The following is a 15720-nucleotide window of genomic DNA, read 5'->3' on the forward strand; positions in this document are numbered from 1 at the left end:
CAAACTCCGTACAGGCAGTACCCAGAATCGAACCCGGGTCGCTGGAGCTGTGAGGCTGCGGTGCTAACCACTGCACCAGTGTGCCGCCCATTCTATTATATTCTATGCCTCGGCTAATAAAGACACGTATCCCATATGCCTTCCTAACCAACTGCTGCCTTTAGTGATCTATGGACAAATACACCAAGGTCCCTCTGACCTTCTGTACTTCCTAGGGTCCTATCATCCACTGTATATTCCCTTGCCTTGTTAGTCCTCCCAAAATGCATCACCTCACACTTCTCAGGATTAAATTCCATTTGCCACGGCTCCGCCCATCTTACCAGCCCATCTATATCGTTCTGTAATCTAAAGCTTTCCTCCTCACTATTTACGACACCACCAATTTTGGTGTCATCTGCGAACTTACTTATCATACCTCCTATATTCAGGTCTAAATCATTAATGTACACTATAAACAGCAAGGGTCCCAGCACCAATCCCTCTGGTACACCATTGGTCACAGGCTTCCACTCGCAAAACAACCCTCGACCATTACCCTCTGCTTCCTGCCACCAAGCCAATTTTGGATCCAATTTGACAAATTGCCCTGGATCCCATGGGCTCTTACCTTCTTAACCAATCTCCCATGCGGGACCTTATCAAAAGCCTTACTGAAGTCCATGTAGATTACATCAACTGCTTTACCCTCATCTACACATCTAGTCACCTCCTCAAAAAATTCAATCAACTTTATTAGACACGATCTCCCCATGACAAAGCTGTGCTGACTATCCCTGATTATTCCCTGCCTCTCCAAGTGGAGATTAATCCTGTCCCTCAGAATTTTTTCCAATAGTTTCCCAACCACTGATGTTAGACTCACCGGCCTGTAATTACCTGCTTTATTCCTGCTACCCTTCTTGAATAATGCTACCACATTCACTGTCCTCCAGTCCTCTGGCACCTCTCCCGTGGCCAGAGAGGATCTGAAAATTTGTGTCAGAGCCCCTGCTATCACCTCCCTTGCCTCACACAACAGCCTGGGATACATCTCATCTGGGCCTGGGGATTTATCCACTTTTAAGCCCACTAAAACAGCTAATATTTCCTTTCAATACTAATATGTTCAATTATATCACAATCCCCCTCCCTGATCTCTACACCTACATCGTCGTTCTCCACAGTGAAAACAGATGAAAAGTAATCATTTAAAACCTCACCTATGTCTTCCGGCTCCACACACAGATTGCCACTTTGGTCCCTAATGGGCCCTACTCTTTCCCTGGTTATCCTCTTGCCCTTAATATACTTATAAAACGCCTTAGGATTTTCCTTTATATTGACCGCCAAGGTTTTTGCATGTCCCCTCTTTGCTCTCCTAATTACTTTTTTAAGTACCCCCAACACTTTCTATACTCCTCCAATGCCTCCGCTGTTTTCAGTGCTCTGAATCTGCCATAAGCCTCCTTTTTTCCCCCTGTTCCAATACTCTATATCCCTTGACATCCAGGGTTCCCTGGACTTGTTGGTCCTACCCTTCACCTTAACGGGTACATGTTGGCTCTGAACCCTCACTATTTCCTCTTTGACTCCCACTGGCCTGATGTAGACTTTCCTACAAGTAGCTGCTCCCAGTCCACTTTGGCCAGATCCTGTTTTATCAAATTGAAATCGGCTTTACCCCAATTCAGTACCTTTATTTCTGGCCTTTTCCATAACTAACTTAAATCTTACAGAGTTATGGTCACTATCCCCAAAATGCTCCCCCACTGACACTTCTACCACTTTTCCAGCTTCATTCCCTAGGATTAGGTCCTGTACTGCCCCTTGTCTTGTAGGAATTTCTACGTACTGACTCAAAAAGCTCTCCTGCATGCATTTTAAGAATTCATCCCCCTTTCAGCCTTTTGCACTAAGACTATCCCAGTTGATACTGGGGAAGTTGAAATCCCCTACTATTATTACCCTATTATTTTTACACCTCTCTGAGATTTGCCTACATTATCTGTTCCTCTATCTCTCCCTGACTGTTTGGAGGCCAGTAGTACACGCCCAGCCAAGTGATTGCCCCCTTTTTTGTTCTTATGGCCTCATTTGAGGAACCTTCTAAGATATCATCCCTCCTTACTGCAGTAATTGACTCCTTGATCAGCAATGCAATACCACCTCCTCTTTTATCCCCTCCCCTATCACGCCTGAAGATTCTATACCCTGGAATATTGAGTTGCCAGTCCTGCCCCTCCCTCAGCCATGTCTCTGTGATAGCAATAATATCATAATCCCATGTGCTAATCAATGCCCTCAATTCATCTGCCTTATTAGTAAGACTCCTTGTATTAAAATAGATGCAATCAGCCTTGCATTTTTCACTTGTGCCTTAACAGGTCTATATTTGCTCTGCCTTTCAGACTGACTCAGTTTCTCTTCTATATTTGGTTGTGCTTCACCCCCTACTGTACCTCCACTCTGTATCCCACCCCCCTGACAAATTAGTTTAACCCCCCCCCCCCCACCAACAGCACTAGCAAGCTTCCCAGCAAGGATGTTTGTCCCGTTCCGGTTCAGGTGCAACCCATCCAACTTTTCCAGGTCCCACCTTTGCCAGAAACAGTCCCAGTGATCCAGGAACCTAAAGCCCTCCCTCCTGCACCATCTCCTCAGCCACACATTCATCTGCCCTCCCCTCCTATTCCTACTCGCTAGCATGTGGCACAAGGAGTAATCCACAGATTACAACCTTTGAGGTTCTGCTTTTTAATCTGCGACCGAGCTCCCTAAATTCTTCTTGCAGGACCTCATCCCTTTTTCTACCTATGTTGTTGGTACCAATGTGTATCACGACCTCTGACTGCTCCCCCTCCCCCTTCAGAATGTCTTGCAACCGCTCCGTGACATCCTTGACCCTAGCAGCAGGGAGGCAACATACCATCCTGGAGTCTCGTTTGCAGCCATAGAAATGCCTATCTGCACCCCTTACGATAGAATCTCTAATCACTATAGCTCTTCCACCTTTTTTCTCCCCTGCTATGCAGCAGAGCCCTCCGTGGTGCCACGAACTTGGCTGTTGCTGCTTTCCCCTCGGAGGTCATCCCCCCCAACAGTATCCAAAGTGATATATCTGTTTGAGAGGGGGATGTCCACAGGGGACTCCTGCACTACCTGCTTGCGCCTACTACTCCGCCTGGTGGTCTCCCATCCCTTTTCTGCCTGTGCAGCCATTCCCTGTGGTGTGACCACCTTGCTAAACATGCTATCCACAATGTTCTCAGCATCACGGATGCTCCACAGTGAATCCACCCGCAGCTCCAGCTCTGTAATGCGGGTAGCCAGTAGCTGCAGATGGATACACTTCCTGCACACATGGTCGTCATGGACACTGGAAGCGTCCCTGATTTCCCACATAGCGCAGGAGGAGCATATCACGGGGCTGAGCTCTCCTGCCATGACTTACCCTTTGATTAATTAGTTGCCCCCTTAATTAAAAAATACTAATTACACAAGGGGCCTTGTTCTACCCACTACAATCTAAAGTCCTTAATAAGTTAAAATTGAAGAATTAGAAAAAAAACTTTAATAGTACTCACCTTATCACTAGAGGTTTTTTTTCAACAAAAAAAACTTTCCCCTTATTTTTTAAGCAATTTAAATGCACTAACAGCTGCTAGCTCACCCAACCAATCACCTTGCAGATTTCCCGTGGTGTCACTAAGTTTTTTTCGAGTCACAGCCAAGAGAGAGAGCAAGTCTGCTAGCCGCTGCCGCTTCTGTCTTCAGGTAAGTGAGGGCCTCGAGTCCCGCACTCTCTTTTACAGCTCCCGCTCCGGATCAGCATCCGCTCAGGTCCGCCAGCCACCGCTGCTCCTGTCTTCAGGTAAGTGAGGGCCTCGAGCCCCGTGCTCTCTTTTACAGCTCTTCCTCCGGATCAGCTTCCGCCCAGATCCGCCAGCCGCTGCTGCTCCTGTCTTCAGGTAAGTGAGTCAGGAGGTGAGTTACTCACCAGAATTTCCAGCCTCTATCCTGCTCTTGTAACCACAATACTTATGTGGCTGGTCCAGTTCAGTTTCTGGTCAATGTAACCCCCAGGATATTGATGGTGGGGTTTTAGCGATGGTAATGCCATTGAATGTCAAGGGGAGATGGTAGCTTCTCTCTTGTTGGAGATGATCATTACGAATGTAACATGCCACTTATCAGCCCAAGACTGAATGTTGTCCAGGTCTTGCTGCAGCCGGACACAGGCTGCTTCAGTATCTGAGGAGTTGCGAATCGTGCTGAACATTGTGCAATCATCAGTGAACATCCCCACTCTGACCTTATGGTGGAAGGAAGGTCATTGATGAAGCAGCTGAAGATGGTTGGGTCTAGGACACTACCCTGAGCAACTCCTGCAGTGACGTCCTGGGACTGAGATGATTGACCTCCAACAACCACAACCATCTTCCTTTGTGCTACATATGGCACAATGAATGACTTCAGTATAATGACTAAATGTGATTATTTTAAACATAATTGCATACTTGCAAAAATCCCAGAACCAATCAATTGCTGTACTTCTCTGTGCTCTGCTGCAGATCTCGCAACTTATGAGCCCCAGCCCTAAATAAGCTTTGGAAAAAATGTTGGACCACATTACCTGATTCCACAACAGAATGATTCAGTAACTATAATGGTAAATGCTTCCCAAATATGAACTTTTAAACAACTTCAAAGCTATTTTAAAAAAACACTAATTATGTACCCTTGCCCCAACTCCAAGCTTCATATCTGTGAAAAGTCAAATAGTTCCAGCAATCAACTCTCACTCCAAAAACTGCGATTTCAGATTAGTCGTTGCCACAGTTTAGAGGCTGGGAAGGGAGGAATTACTAGATCATGGCCAGGTATATGCCATCTCAGACAGAGAAGGGAAAAATTGGAAAGTTGTCAGGGCTTGTCCCTCCGTGGAATTTCACCTGTAGTAAGCTAACTATGTAGATTTATGACTGTGATCACAAAGTCACCTATTGCCCAGACTGGAAAGAGAAAAGCACAACTGCAGGCAGGACTGAGTAGAGAATAATCCTGGCAACAGAATGCAGGGCCGAACTGGAGCCCCAGAAAGATTTATTCGGATTTTCACAGAAAAAGTGGAAGGTGCTAATCATAAAGCGCTATGGAACCATTCATGTGGGCAGTCAGAAAACCTCCCAATTTCCGACATAGCCAGTCTGCCCTGAGAAAGTACCATATTCTTCGCACACAAGCCTCCAGTAGGCAGCAGGGACGGCAGCTTCAAATAGCAAGCAGATACTCGGTAGCACATTTGCATAAATCTATCAAATAATTTTAAACAGACATCTATACAAAAGAGTGTATTTTACACATGCAGGAGTATTTCTTTAAACAAAGGAAAAGTACGAGCAGGCTTTTCCTCCAATTTTTTCAAACTGGGAAAGTACATGAGGCAGACTGCTATTCCAGACAGATGTTACCTCAGTGGAAAAGGTGACAGAGTTACTTTACAGTAACTAAACTTTAGCACAGGCACAATGATTCAGGAGGAAGCAGTAAACATGACTTACGAGGCTTTCTCAAGCAGCTCAGTTTTTTCATTTAGTTCTCGTTTCAGGCTCTCCACTTCTACCTTCAACTCGATGTTCTGAAAGACAGATGACTTTTGGTGAGTGTCACAGCTTTGATAATGATTAAGGCTAGTGATTTGTTTCAGCTCAGATCTGCTCAGAACCTGGCATTTTCACTACCTCTTAGATTTTTTTTTTAACACAAAAATATGGCACTTGGGCAGCAAACTGTGTTATATACCCAATAAGTATAGAACGCATGCTGCAGGTTGATGCACTGCATCAAATCCATTGCTCTATTAATGATCTGGGACAAGATTGTTTTGAACGGAACGTGACACAAATTTTAAAAAAGATCTTAAAGAAAGAAAAAAAAGACTTGCATTTATGTCACGCCTTTCACAATGTCAAGACATCCCGAAGCACTTTACATCCAATGATGTACTTTCAAAGCGAAGTCACGGCCGTAATGTTGGAAACGTGAAAGCCACTTTCTGCACAGTAAATTCCCATAAACAGCAATAAGATAAATGACCAGATTATTTGTTTTAGTGATGTTGGTTGAGGGATAAATCTTGTGGGAAAGCTACTAGACACCACTATCAAGGACAAAATTAAGGGCAGAATTTTGTTCAGCTCCTGACGTCAGGCTCTGTGGTGGGGGGGGGGGGGGGCGGGGGCAGGTGCCCAGAAGATCACACCAGCAGTGGCCTGCCATGGAGCCCGCGCTGGGATTGCCGGGCCTGATCTTCCCAGTGGCGGTGAGACTCTGTGGCTGCCCCCTGCCATTCGGCGACGAGACCCGACTTTAAATATTTAAATAAACTCTATGCATACTTTCAAATCCAATTCCCTGCAATCTTACCTTTGGTTCTGGATCTTCAGTGCGACAGGTGGCACTCATGTTCCTTCACTTCCCTGTCCAGGGAAAGCTGGCACCACCGAGATGGGAAAGGGGGGGATCAGAGCATTTTTAGTGTAGTGGAGAGGGGGGGACTGGGTCAATGCTGCATTTTTTAGTGTGGGGGGGGGGGGGAAGGGGTGACCTCTGAACTTTATGCAGCTGGGGGGAGAAGGGGTTAACTCTGCAATTTCAGTTTTGGGGAGGGGCGGCAGTGGGAAACGAGCCAAACATTTAGTTTTAGTGTAGTTGCGGGGGTGATGGGGTCAACTGTCAACATAGGCCTGGCAGCCCTTTAAAAATAACGCTGGCACCTGCGCAGTAACAGGCGATGCCACTGACATCATGACATCATAACAGACTTATTCGGAAAATAAAAGCACATGGTATTAAAGGGACGGTGGTAACTTGGGTATGAAATTGGCTAAGGGATAGGAAGCAGAGAGTAGTGGTGAATGGGTATTTATCTGACTGGAGAGAAGTATGCAATGGGTCATGAAGGAGTCAGTATTAATGTCATTGCTTCTCTTGTTATATATAACCTGGACTTGAATGCAGGGAGTACAATTTTAAAGATTGCAGACAATGCAAAGCTTGTTAATGTAGTAAATAGTGAGGAGGATAGTAGAAGACTTCAGGAAGACATAGACAGACTGGTGAAAGGGACAGACACACGGTAATGCAGATAAGTGTGAAGTGATGCACTTTGGGAGAAACAACACGAAAAGGCAATATAATCGAATTGGTACCATTTTGAAGGGGGTTCATATTCACAAATCTATGAAGGAGGCAGTTAAAGAAACTATATGGGATTCTTAGCTTTGTAAATAGGATAATTGAATACAAGCAAGGAAGTCATTGTAAATCTTTACAAATCACTAGTTATGCCTCAGCAGGAATACTGTTCACAATTCTGGGTATCACACTTCGGGAAGGATGCCAAGGCCCTGGAGAGGGTTCAGAGGAAGATTATCAGGATGATACCAGGGACGAGGGAGTTCAGTATATGAAGATTTTGGAGAAGCTCGGATCGTTCTCCTTAGAGCAGACGAGGTTAAGGGGAGCCCGAATAGAAGACAGTATTTTGGGTTGGGTTGGCACCCCAATGTCAGGGTCACCCAGCAGTGATTTTCCTTGAATTGACCAATTAGTGGCCTGAGGGTCACTTGAAGCAAGAGGGCCGATAGGAGGCCCGCCAGCTCGGAAGGAGCAGCAGACTGCAGTTCAGGTAAGAGATAGAGAGAGAGGGTGCCTCCATCTTGAGGTGCTCTTTCCCCAACAGGTTAAACTTTTAAATTAAAAAATGCCCTCAGGAGTCTGGCCACTATTGAGGAGGGAGAACCACAGCTGTGGCCAGGCAGGCGGGGAAGGCCTCAAAGTCTGCCTGGAGTGTTGGCCTCTCGGTCTGTTGCTGAGAGGCTGCCTCCAAGCAGCTGGCCTAGTCCCTGATGCTTCTGACAACAGGCTTTAATAGGCCACTTACCCAGCTCCATTGGCTACCTGTCGCTTGCGGGTGGGAAGCCCTGCTAACCCTCATCCTGCCTCTGGGAAAAGGGCCTGGAGGGGGGAAGGGTGCGGGATGGTGTCGGCAAACCAGCACCTTGGCCTGCGGCATGAATTTTTGCACCTGCCCACCTCCATATGCGTCCCCATTTGGTAACAAAATTTGTGCCCAAAGTTACAAAAAATTATGTGTGGGTTTTGATAGAGGAAATAGGTAGAAGTTATTTCCTCTGGGTCGGTAACCAGAGGTCATAGATTTAAAATAATTGGCAAAAGAACTAGTGGGGAAATGAGGATAAATTTCTTCACACATTGTGTTGTTAAGATCTGGAAAGCACGACTGAAAGGGTGGTGGAAAGGCACTAATTTGCAGGGTTATGGGAATATAGCTGGGTTGTGGGACTAAATTGGATGGCTCCTTCTAACAGGTGACACAGACATGATGGGCCAAATGGCCTGTTACTGCACTGTAAGATTCTATGGCTGGAATGTTATGCCCCCCAAACAAGGGGGTTGGTGGTGTGGCGTAAAATTGATTGGGAGGTGGGGTTGGGGGGGGTGAGGGCGCCGTTCCCGACCCTCTCCCGCCCCTATTGCCAACTTATACAGGGCGGCGGCGAGAAACGGCCCACCCACTCCATGCCATTCAAGGCCCTTAAGTGGCTAATGACCTGGCACATATGGGCCTCTGCCCGCCACCATGGGTATCTTACCTTGGCCGGTGGGCGACTGAGGCCTCAAAAAGCCTACCTGATGAAAGCAGGCGGCCTTCTTGCGGGCTGGGTTGGGCCCTCCTGATCAGGCACCCTGATCAGGCCCCAAGGATGGCAGCCCCCGAAGCCCCAACCCGATGCAAAACACTGCTCCTGCCCCTCTAACCGACCCCCCTTGCCTTGCTGGGGCCCGACCGATTGTTGGGTGTGGTCCCAGCAGTAGCTACAGCTCCCAATGGTGCTGATGGGACTAAGAGCTACCAGCTCGCTGATTGGTCGGCAGTTCCATTAGGTGGACCTTCCTGCCTCCAGGAGATGGAAGTCCCGCCCAATACCAATTAAGGTCTTAGGGGAGTCTGGCTCCCCAGGCCCGGCGGAGACAGGCTTGCCACCGACTTTTCGGCCGGTGGACGGGACCCCCCCCCCCAACCCAATGAAAGGTTCTGGCCCATGATTCTGCTCTAGGACACAGGGAAAGCTTTCCTGCTCTTCTTCAAATAATGCCATGGGATCTTTTACGTCGACCTGAGAGAGCTGGTTCAACATCTCATCTGAAAAATGGCACCTTCAACAGTACAGTGTTCCCACAGTACTTGTATTGAAGTGTCAAAGACCAATGCTTTGAGGATAGAATTTTCGTGGTGTCCCTCTCGATCTTAACTTTGTTGAAAGATTGTCGGAAACGCTGGGGAAACAGTGTAAAATTACAGTATTTTTCCCGAATTAATGCTGAAGTTACAGCAGACAACTGGAAGAAGCTCACAGAAATTCCAGGTAAAAGGGGCACACCCAAACACTAACCTTTCATGTTCTTTGACATGGTGGACCTGCAGTGCATGTCCATTATTTTCTAGTACAGCTCTTTCTTACTCAGACGTTCTCATTTAGACTTTGTTTCTTTTAACACCACTCTATATAGTATGCCTGCCAGGATTTTTGTGAAGTGGGATACGGCCTTAGGGCAATTTTCTTTTCTCTCTCTACACTCTGCCTTCCTGACTTTAATTTGTGGAGGAGGGATAGTAAAACCAAGTTCACACATAAGGTGAGGCTGTGATTTGTACTATGGCCTCCATCCCAAAGGATAGACACCTTAGCCATAGGGTTAAATAAAAACTGCAGTGCAATTTGGAAAATTCCAACTTGCTTCGTAATAGTCCTGTGAAAATACAATTACAAATGTGCTTGGTTTGAAATCTGGAAATAAGTAACGGAAATAACTAACCACAGATAGTTGTGCAGTCAGGTCATTCACCGGTTATTGTGTTCAGTGAGGCGTTTAAGCGCCAAACCCTTGGAATCTCATGACAAATGGGAAGGTGATAAACCAAATACTGTATATCAATTGCTATCAGTGTTAATTTTATTTTCCTGCTGAATTGCACAACTGATTTCCATTATCCCCAGACAGACTTGCTGCAGAACCTCCATTCTCACGTTGTAGACTTTGGTTAGGCTTGCTGTGAATATTAGTCTTAAGGTACTGCAGAATTCTAGGCATCTTGACAATGCCCCACAAATATCCCTTATATTAGAAAATGACCACACTGATCAAAATGGAGATTTCAAAATCTTTTGCAAATCTAGTGGGAATTACCTCTGCCATCCTTGTTGAAATCAGCTTATTCAACAACCGCCCAACCCTAAGGCTTGAATTTGGAACTTCCTGACGTAGCTGGCTTGGCACCCTGCTGGCCTAACTCACTGCGTCGACACTGTAACTACTTTTAAAATTAGATTTATCTGCTGTTGAATATAGGCAAAATATTTAATATCAATCATGTAAGAAAGCCCCTAGAGCCAGACTTTATGTTTAAGATACTGGTCCCCGTTGGGACCAGTACCGGGCGCAAGGCAAGTCGGGAGCAGGAGTGGCTGGCCACATGCAATTCAGCAATGGCCGGCCAATTCAGCTCAGTTAGTCATGACACCCAACCAATTGCATGGTCAGTGTTGGGCCTGGAGGCAGGGAGTGTGGCATCAGGTAATGCCTCAGCAGGTGCTGGTGCCATGGTTAAAGGGCTGCCAGCCCTGCATTAAATGCTGCACTGTGAAAGCCTGGGAGAGGAGGAGGTGATTGCAGATACAGAAGGGGCTGGATTTTGTTCTGCACCAGGCATCAGGTTCTGTGGCAGGGGGAGGCCTGAAGATGGCTCCAGATGAGGCTCGCCACGGACCTCGACGCCAGCAGGGCCCAGCCCGATCCTCCCAGCAACGGTGAGGCTCCATGGCGGGACCCCCCACCCCCCCGCCGTCACGAGGTGATGGGACCACAATTTAGATATGCAAATCAATAAAATTAATCAATTTAAATACACTTTGATCTTGAGGACCTGCCGCGATCTTCAGCACGGCAGCCGGCACTCCCACTCCTTCAGATCCCCATCCGGGGAAACGCAGCGCCACACTGGTGGGGAGGAGAGAAGGTAAGCTTATCAGTGCGGGGGAGGGGGGAAATCAGGGTCAAATACACATAATGGATGTAGGGGATGTGGGAAGGGCTGAGCCTTAAATTTAATGCAGTTTGGGGCGTGGGGGCAAGGACAGATGTAAGAGGTAAGTGTTTTTGGGTGGAAAGGGCAAATAGTTACTTTAATTGTTATTGGGGCAGTGGAAAAGGGGCATAAGAAATATATTTATTTAATTTTGGGGGAATATTTCTTAAAAATTTAAATATGTCAGCAGGGCTTTAAAATGGCATCAGCGCCTGCACACAGGCAGCTGACGCCATTGCCGGGGATAGACAGCCCGTCTCCTCCACGAGATTGGGTGGGGGGGGGGTGGGGAAGCGAGCCGCCCTGGCTATTTAAATGAACCGCCGCACTTAAGATCACGGCGGTTCTTTGGCGTACAGCCCATTTTTGAGCTCACCGCCAATAACGGCAGCAGGCTCTTAAAATCCAACCCAAGAGATGGCTGAGAGGAACCCGGGAAGCCCCACACTTCCCTGATGTCTCCCTCCAGGTGCTTTTGCAGGCTATAAGGGAGAGAAGGAGGAATATTTTGTCCCCAAGGGATAGGAGGAGGAGACCTGGGAGCCAAACCAAGCAGGCCTGGCTCCAAATTACACAGGAGGTCAGCAGCCGTGGGGTCAGACCACGAACATGGATTCAGTGCTGCAAGTGGCTCAACAACCTCATCCAGGCTGCAAAAGTGAGTACCTTTTCATGCCTTCATCCTCTTGGGCCTTGCATCTGGCAAAGCAGGACGGTGCATTGGGAGGAGTGGGATCAACCCTCCAAATGTGGGCAAAGGGTCGGGGAATGGCAAGATGACTGACTGCACCATGGCAAGGTGGCCCTTAAAGGGGGTCCCCTGTCATAGCTCAATCTTGCATGGTCCATGGAAAGGTGTCACATACAGGAGGCATCTGTGTGCCCCCATCAGGGCAGCTGGACTGCCAGTAGCCTTTGTCTTGGGACTGAACTCGCTGGGGGACCAACAGCGTCCTTCCCTCTGCCTGCATGAGAAGACAACACACAATTGGAGACAGTGGGACATGATCAGCAATGGGCTGCCCATTCCCCATGTCTTGACCCCAATGGAGGAGGATCCATGGAGTTGGCTGGACCACAGGATGGCCGGAACACTGCGGACAGAGAGGCTGGGACACTTTCCCAAGACAGTGAGTAAAGTCGCCATGGGCACAAAGTTGCACCTACAGTGATGGAGCCATGCTGCTCATCAGGCATCCAGTGTCCACACGGGTCTGCATCATAGGGGTGTGTACTATGGAAAGAGGGGAAGCTGTTGACCCTTACATGTCTCTGTCTCTCATGCAGGCCAAGCGGTGCCAAATCAGACAGCCTCCAAGTCTGCGGGGGAGCCTGCCACCACTGAGGTGGAGGAAGGAGTCTCAGAGGGTCCATCGGCACCTCATATTCCTGCACTCTCCACTAGTGCAAATACTCACATCTCAGTGGGATTGTGCTCGAGTTTAGATCTGGGCACACAACCTGGTGAGTACAGCACCCACGTGCCTGAGCATTGACAGCCCAGGCCTCTGACAGTCAAAGGACAGTGGGAGGCCAGGCCCATGCTGAGCCACAGGCTCATGACGTGCCTCTGGTGTTGGCAGCATCACGGGAAAAGCTGCAGCTGCAGTGAGAGGTCTGGCAACATCTGGCAGAGATGCCAGAGGCAATGCGCGCCCAAGTGCGGACGATGGATGAATCCATCCAGGCCTTGAGCTTGGCGTTGTCTCTGACTGGTGCACAAGTGGCATCCTCCAATGAGAGATTGGCAGCTCTAATTGAGAGCCACATCCAGCAAAGCACTCAGTGTCAGCTAGACATTTGTGCAGACCAGCATACTCTTGTTTTAACCATGGGCTCAAGGTGAGAGGGAGATGGGGACCTGGATTTACCATCCTAGTCCTCTTCACCCTCAGGGCAGCAGGGAGGCAGAGGTCTGCCTTGCTAGAGAGGAAGAGTGGCTGCCTCCCACTGCTGGGAGTTCCTCTCAAGTGCTATTGGTTTGGTTAGCTGCACCTCTGTCCCTCTGCCAGTGTCACCAGACTCTCCTTCATTCCTCCTGACAGAGGTTGCTACTGCTTCTGTGCAGGAGGCTCTCAGCATACTGGGGCCCTCCAAGCCCAAGGCATCCAGAGGACGACTACCAAGGTCATCCCTAGCCACAGAGCAGCAAGATCAGCGGCCTGCTTTCACCTCAGCCGACTGCAGGGGGAGCACCTCGTTGGAGTTCATGTAAAAGAATAAAGAAGTGCACACAGAATCATGCGGTATCACAGGTGTCTTTCACATTCAAAGTGCAGGATCTATTGTGAATGTAAATAAATCATTTCTGTTAAGCATGAACCCCCTCCCTCTCTCTTCCATCAAGCCTTTGGCCCTTTGCTACAACTCGGTCTCTGTGAAGAGACTGAGGCAATACAACATGTTGTGACGGGTCAACTCTGGAGCCTGGCCAGCTCTGTGCTGTGTGAATGTTCAATATGCCAATACGTCAGGAACGAAGGCAACAACATGGCTGCATAAAGAGAGATCTTTGTTTGTCAAGCTACAACTGGCAGTAAGGATCAAAGGAAACGAGAATGTATAAGGGCATTGTGAGCCTCCCTTGCATGTATCTCATGGCCACTCTCCTCTTGTCTCTGTGGTTCTTCATCTGGCCTGGCTTGTCCATCCTCCCCCTCCCCATCCTCATTATTTCAGGAGGCAGTCCGCTCCTCACTTCCCTCGTTGCTCATCGGTAACCCTCGATGCAGGGCCAGCTAGTGCAGTGCATAGCAAACCACAACGAAGCATGAAACCCTGACCAGGACATACTACAAGGTTCTACCAGACCGATCTAGGAACCTGATTCTCATCTTGAGCAGACCAATGGCCTGCTCAATGGTACCACGCATTGTCCTGTAGCTGGTGTTGTACCTCTCCTCTGCATCCATGCGTGGGTTCCTCACAGGCGTCAGTAGTCATGTCCTCAGTGGGTAGCCCTTATCTCCAAGGATCCATCCCTGAAGGTGGGAGGGAGGCCAATAAAGTTCTGGCACCTGGGACTGCCTCAAAATGTAGGTATCGTGGCAACTTCCTGGGAAGTGTGCACAGACCTGTAGAATCCGATTAAGGTGGTCGCAGACCAGTTGTACGTTGAAGGAGTGGAAGCCTTTCCTGTTTGCTGGCTGGTGTGAAGGAGCCTTGATGGCTACATGCTTGCAGTCGATGACATCCTGCACCTGGAGGAATCCAGTGATGGCTCCAAACCCAATGACCCTCTCAGCCTGAGAGCTGGGATCCGTGCGGAAGCGCACATAGTCGCTGGCCTTCCTGAAAAGGGCATTGGTGACCTCCTTGATGCGCTGATGGGCTAACTGTGAGATGCCACACGTGTCCCCAGTAGATCCCTGGAATGATCCAGAGGCATACAAGTTCGGTGCCACGGTGACCTTCAGGGCCAATGGCATTGGATTTCCACCAAGCCCCTGGGGGCACAGCTCGTCCTGTAACATCGCATAAAGGTCTGCAATGGCCTCCCTAGAGAGGTGGAGTCTTCATTGGTACTGCCTCTAGGATATTTGCAGGTAGCTGAGCCTCGACCTGTGGAACCTCTCTGGAGGATCTCTTCTGCGTGGGATAGCTCCCTCTCCCTCTCTTCTCTGTGTCCTTCCCCACGACCTGAAGGCTGCTGTTGAACCTCCTGTGTGCTCACAGGTCATTGCAGTGTCACTGCAGGTGCCTGGCCATCCCTTCCGCACTGCTGCACCTCGTCTTCAACAGGGTCCCCAAAGCCTGGATGAATGAGGCCCATGATAGGTGGCTTCTCTCTGAATGCAAGTCCTTCCCAGCCAGAAGCCTCCCCTCTTGCCCCCAGTTGTGAGCCTTGCGCAGGTGTTACTTACCCATTGCCCCCCTGCAATGGTGCCCCCACAGATAAAACAACCTTGCCCTCACTCCTCACGCAATGCGCGATGCCCTCCCTTTGTCACCCTGCCAAACCCTCGGTGGTTGCCCTCCTGATGGCCTTCCCTAGCAGCAGCCATGCTCTCCAACCTCCATGTCACCTCCCTCTAAAGCTCTGTGAAACCCGTGCACCATTTGAAAATTCCAATCCAGACAATAAAATCACTTTCAATTGGCCTCTTAATTACCTGCCCTCATCAGACCTCTGCCCTCCACATTCGCCATCAACAAAATAGGGATGGGACGTCATGGCGTCCGGTCTAAAATGTCCCATCCCGATTTTATGTCCCTCCATTCCTCCGTTCCCATCCATTTCACTGCCTTAAAATTCAGCCCTTGGTCTCTGACATGCCTGACCCCTATCCTCTGCCATTCAAACACCTGGATACTGGGCCACCAAAGTTGTTGGGCAGCGTGAACCGTGGCCCTCAGATTCCTGGTCCATCTCAGTTTAATAGTGTCCCATATGTTAATCCTCTGTTAGCAAATGGAAACGTGAGAGGCTGATGTTGAATAGTGTCTAAGTACAGAATATAAAAGAAATGCATTACAGTCTACTCTTCTTGCTTCAAAGTTGGCTCATTTCAATTTCTGGATATTTAATCTTTTGTACATTTTTTAATGTTGCCATTATGATGATG

General features: G+C 48.5%; 1 protein-coding gene and 1 long non-coding RNA gene across 5 annotated transcripts in view; one reads left to right on the forward strand and one right to left on the reverse strand.

The window, feature by feature from the left end:
- pde4dip (phosphodiesterase 4D interacting protein) overlaps window positions 1–15720 on the reverse strand; it is a 536621-nt gene that overhangs the window by 268685 nt on the left and 252216 nt on the right. For 3 of the 4 annotated variants that reach the window (XM_068037361.1, XM_068037360.1, XM_068037363.1), the window contains one exon: window positions 5544–5620. In XM_068037361.1, coding sequence (XP_067893462.1) covers window positions 5544–5620 — 77 coding nt within the window. Of the gene's footprint in view, window positions 1–5543; window positions 5621–6408; window positions 6450–15720 lie in introns of those variants that run through there. The other variant, XM_068037364.1, reaches the window with a different exon arrangement.
- Window positions 5415–15720, forward strand: part of LOC137372912 (uncharacterized) — a 33275-nt gene continuing 22969 nt past the window's right edge. The window contains exon 1 of the long non-coding RNA XR_010975529.1: window positions 5415–5641. This is a non-coding gene — a long non-coding RNA (uncharacterized lncRNA). The remainder of the gene's footprint in view (window positions 5642–15720) is intronic.

Source organism: Heterodontus francisci, chromosome 8 (genome assembly GCF_036365525.1).
Source record: "Heterodontus francisci isolate sHetFra1 chromosome 8, sHetFra1.hap1, whole genome shotgun sequence".
NCBI lineage: Eukaryota > Metazoa > Chordata > Chondrichthyes > Heterodontiformes > Heterodontidae > Heterodontus > Heterodontus francisci.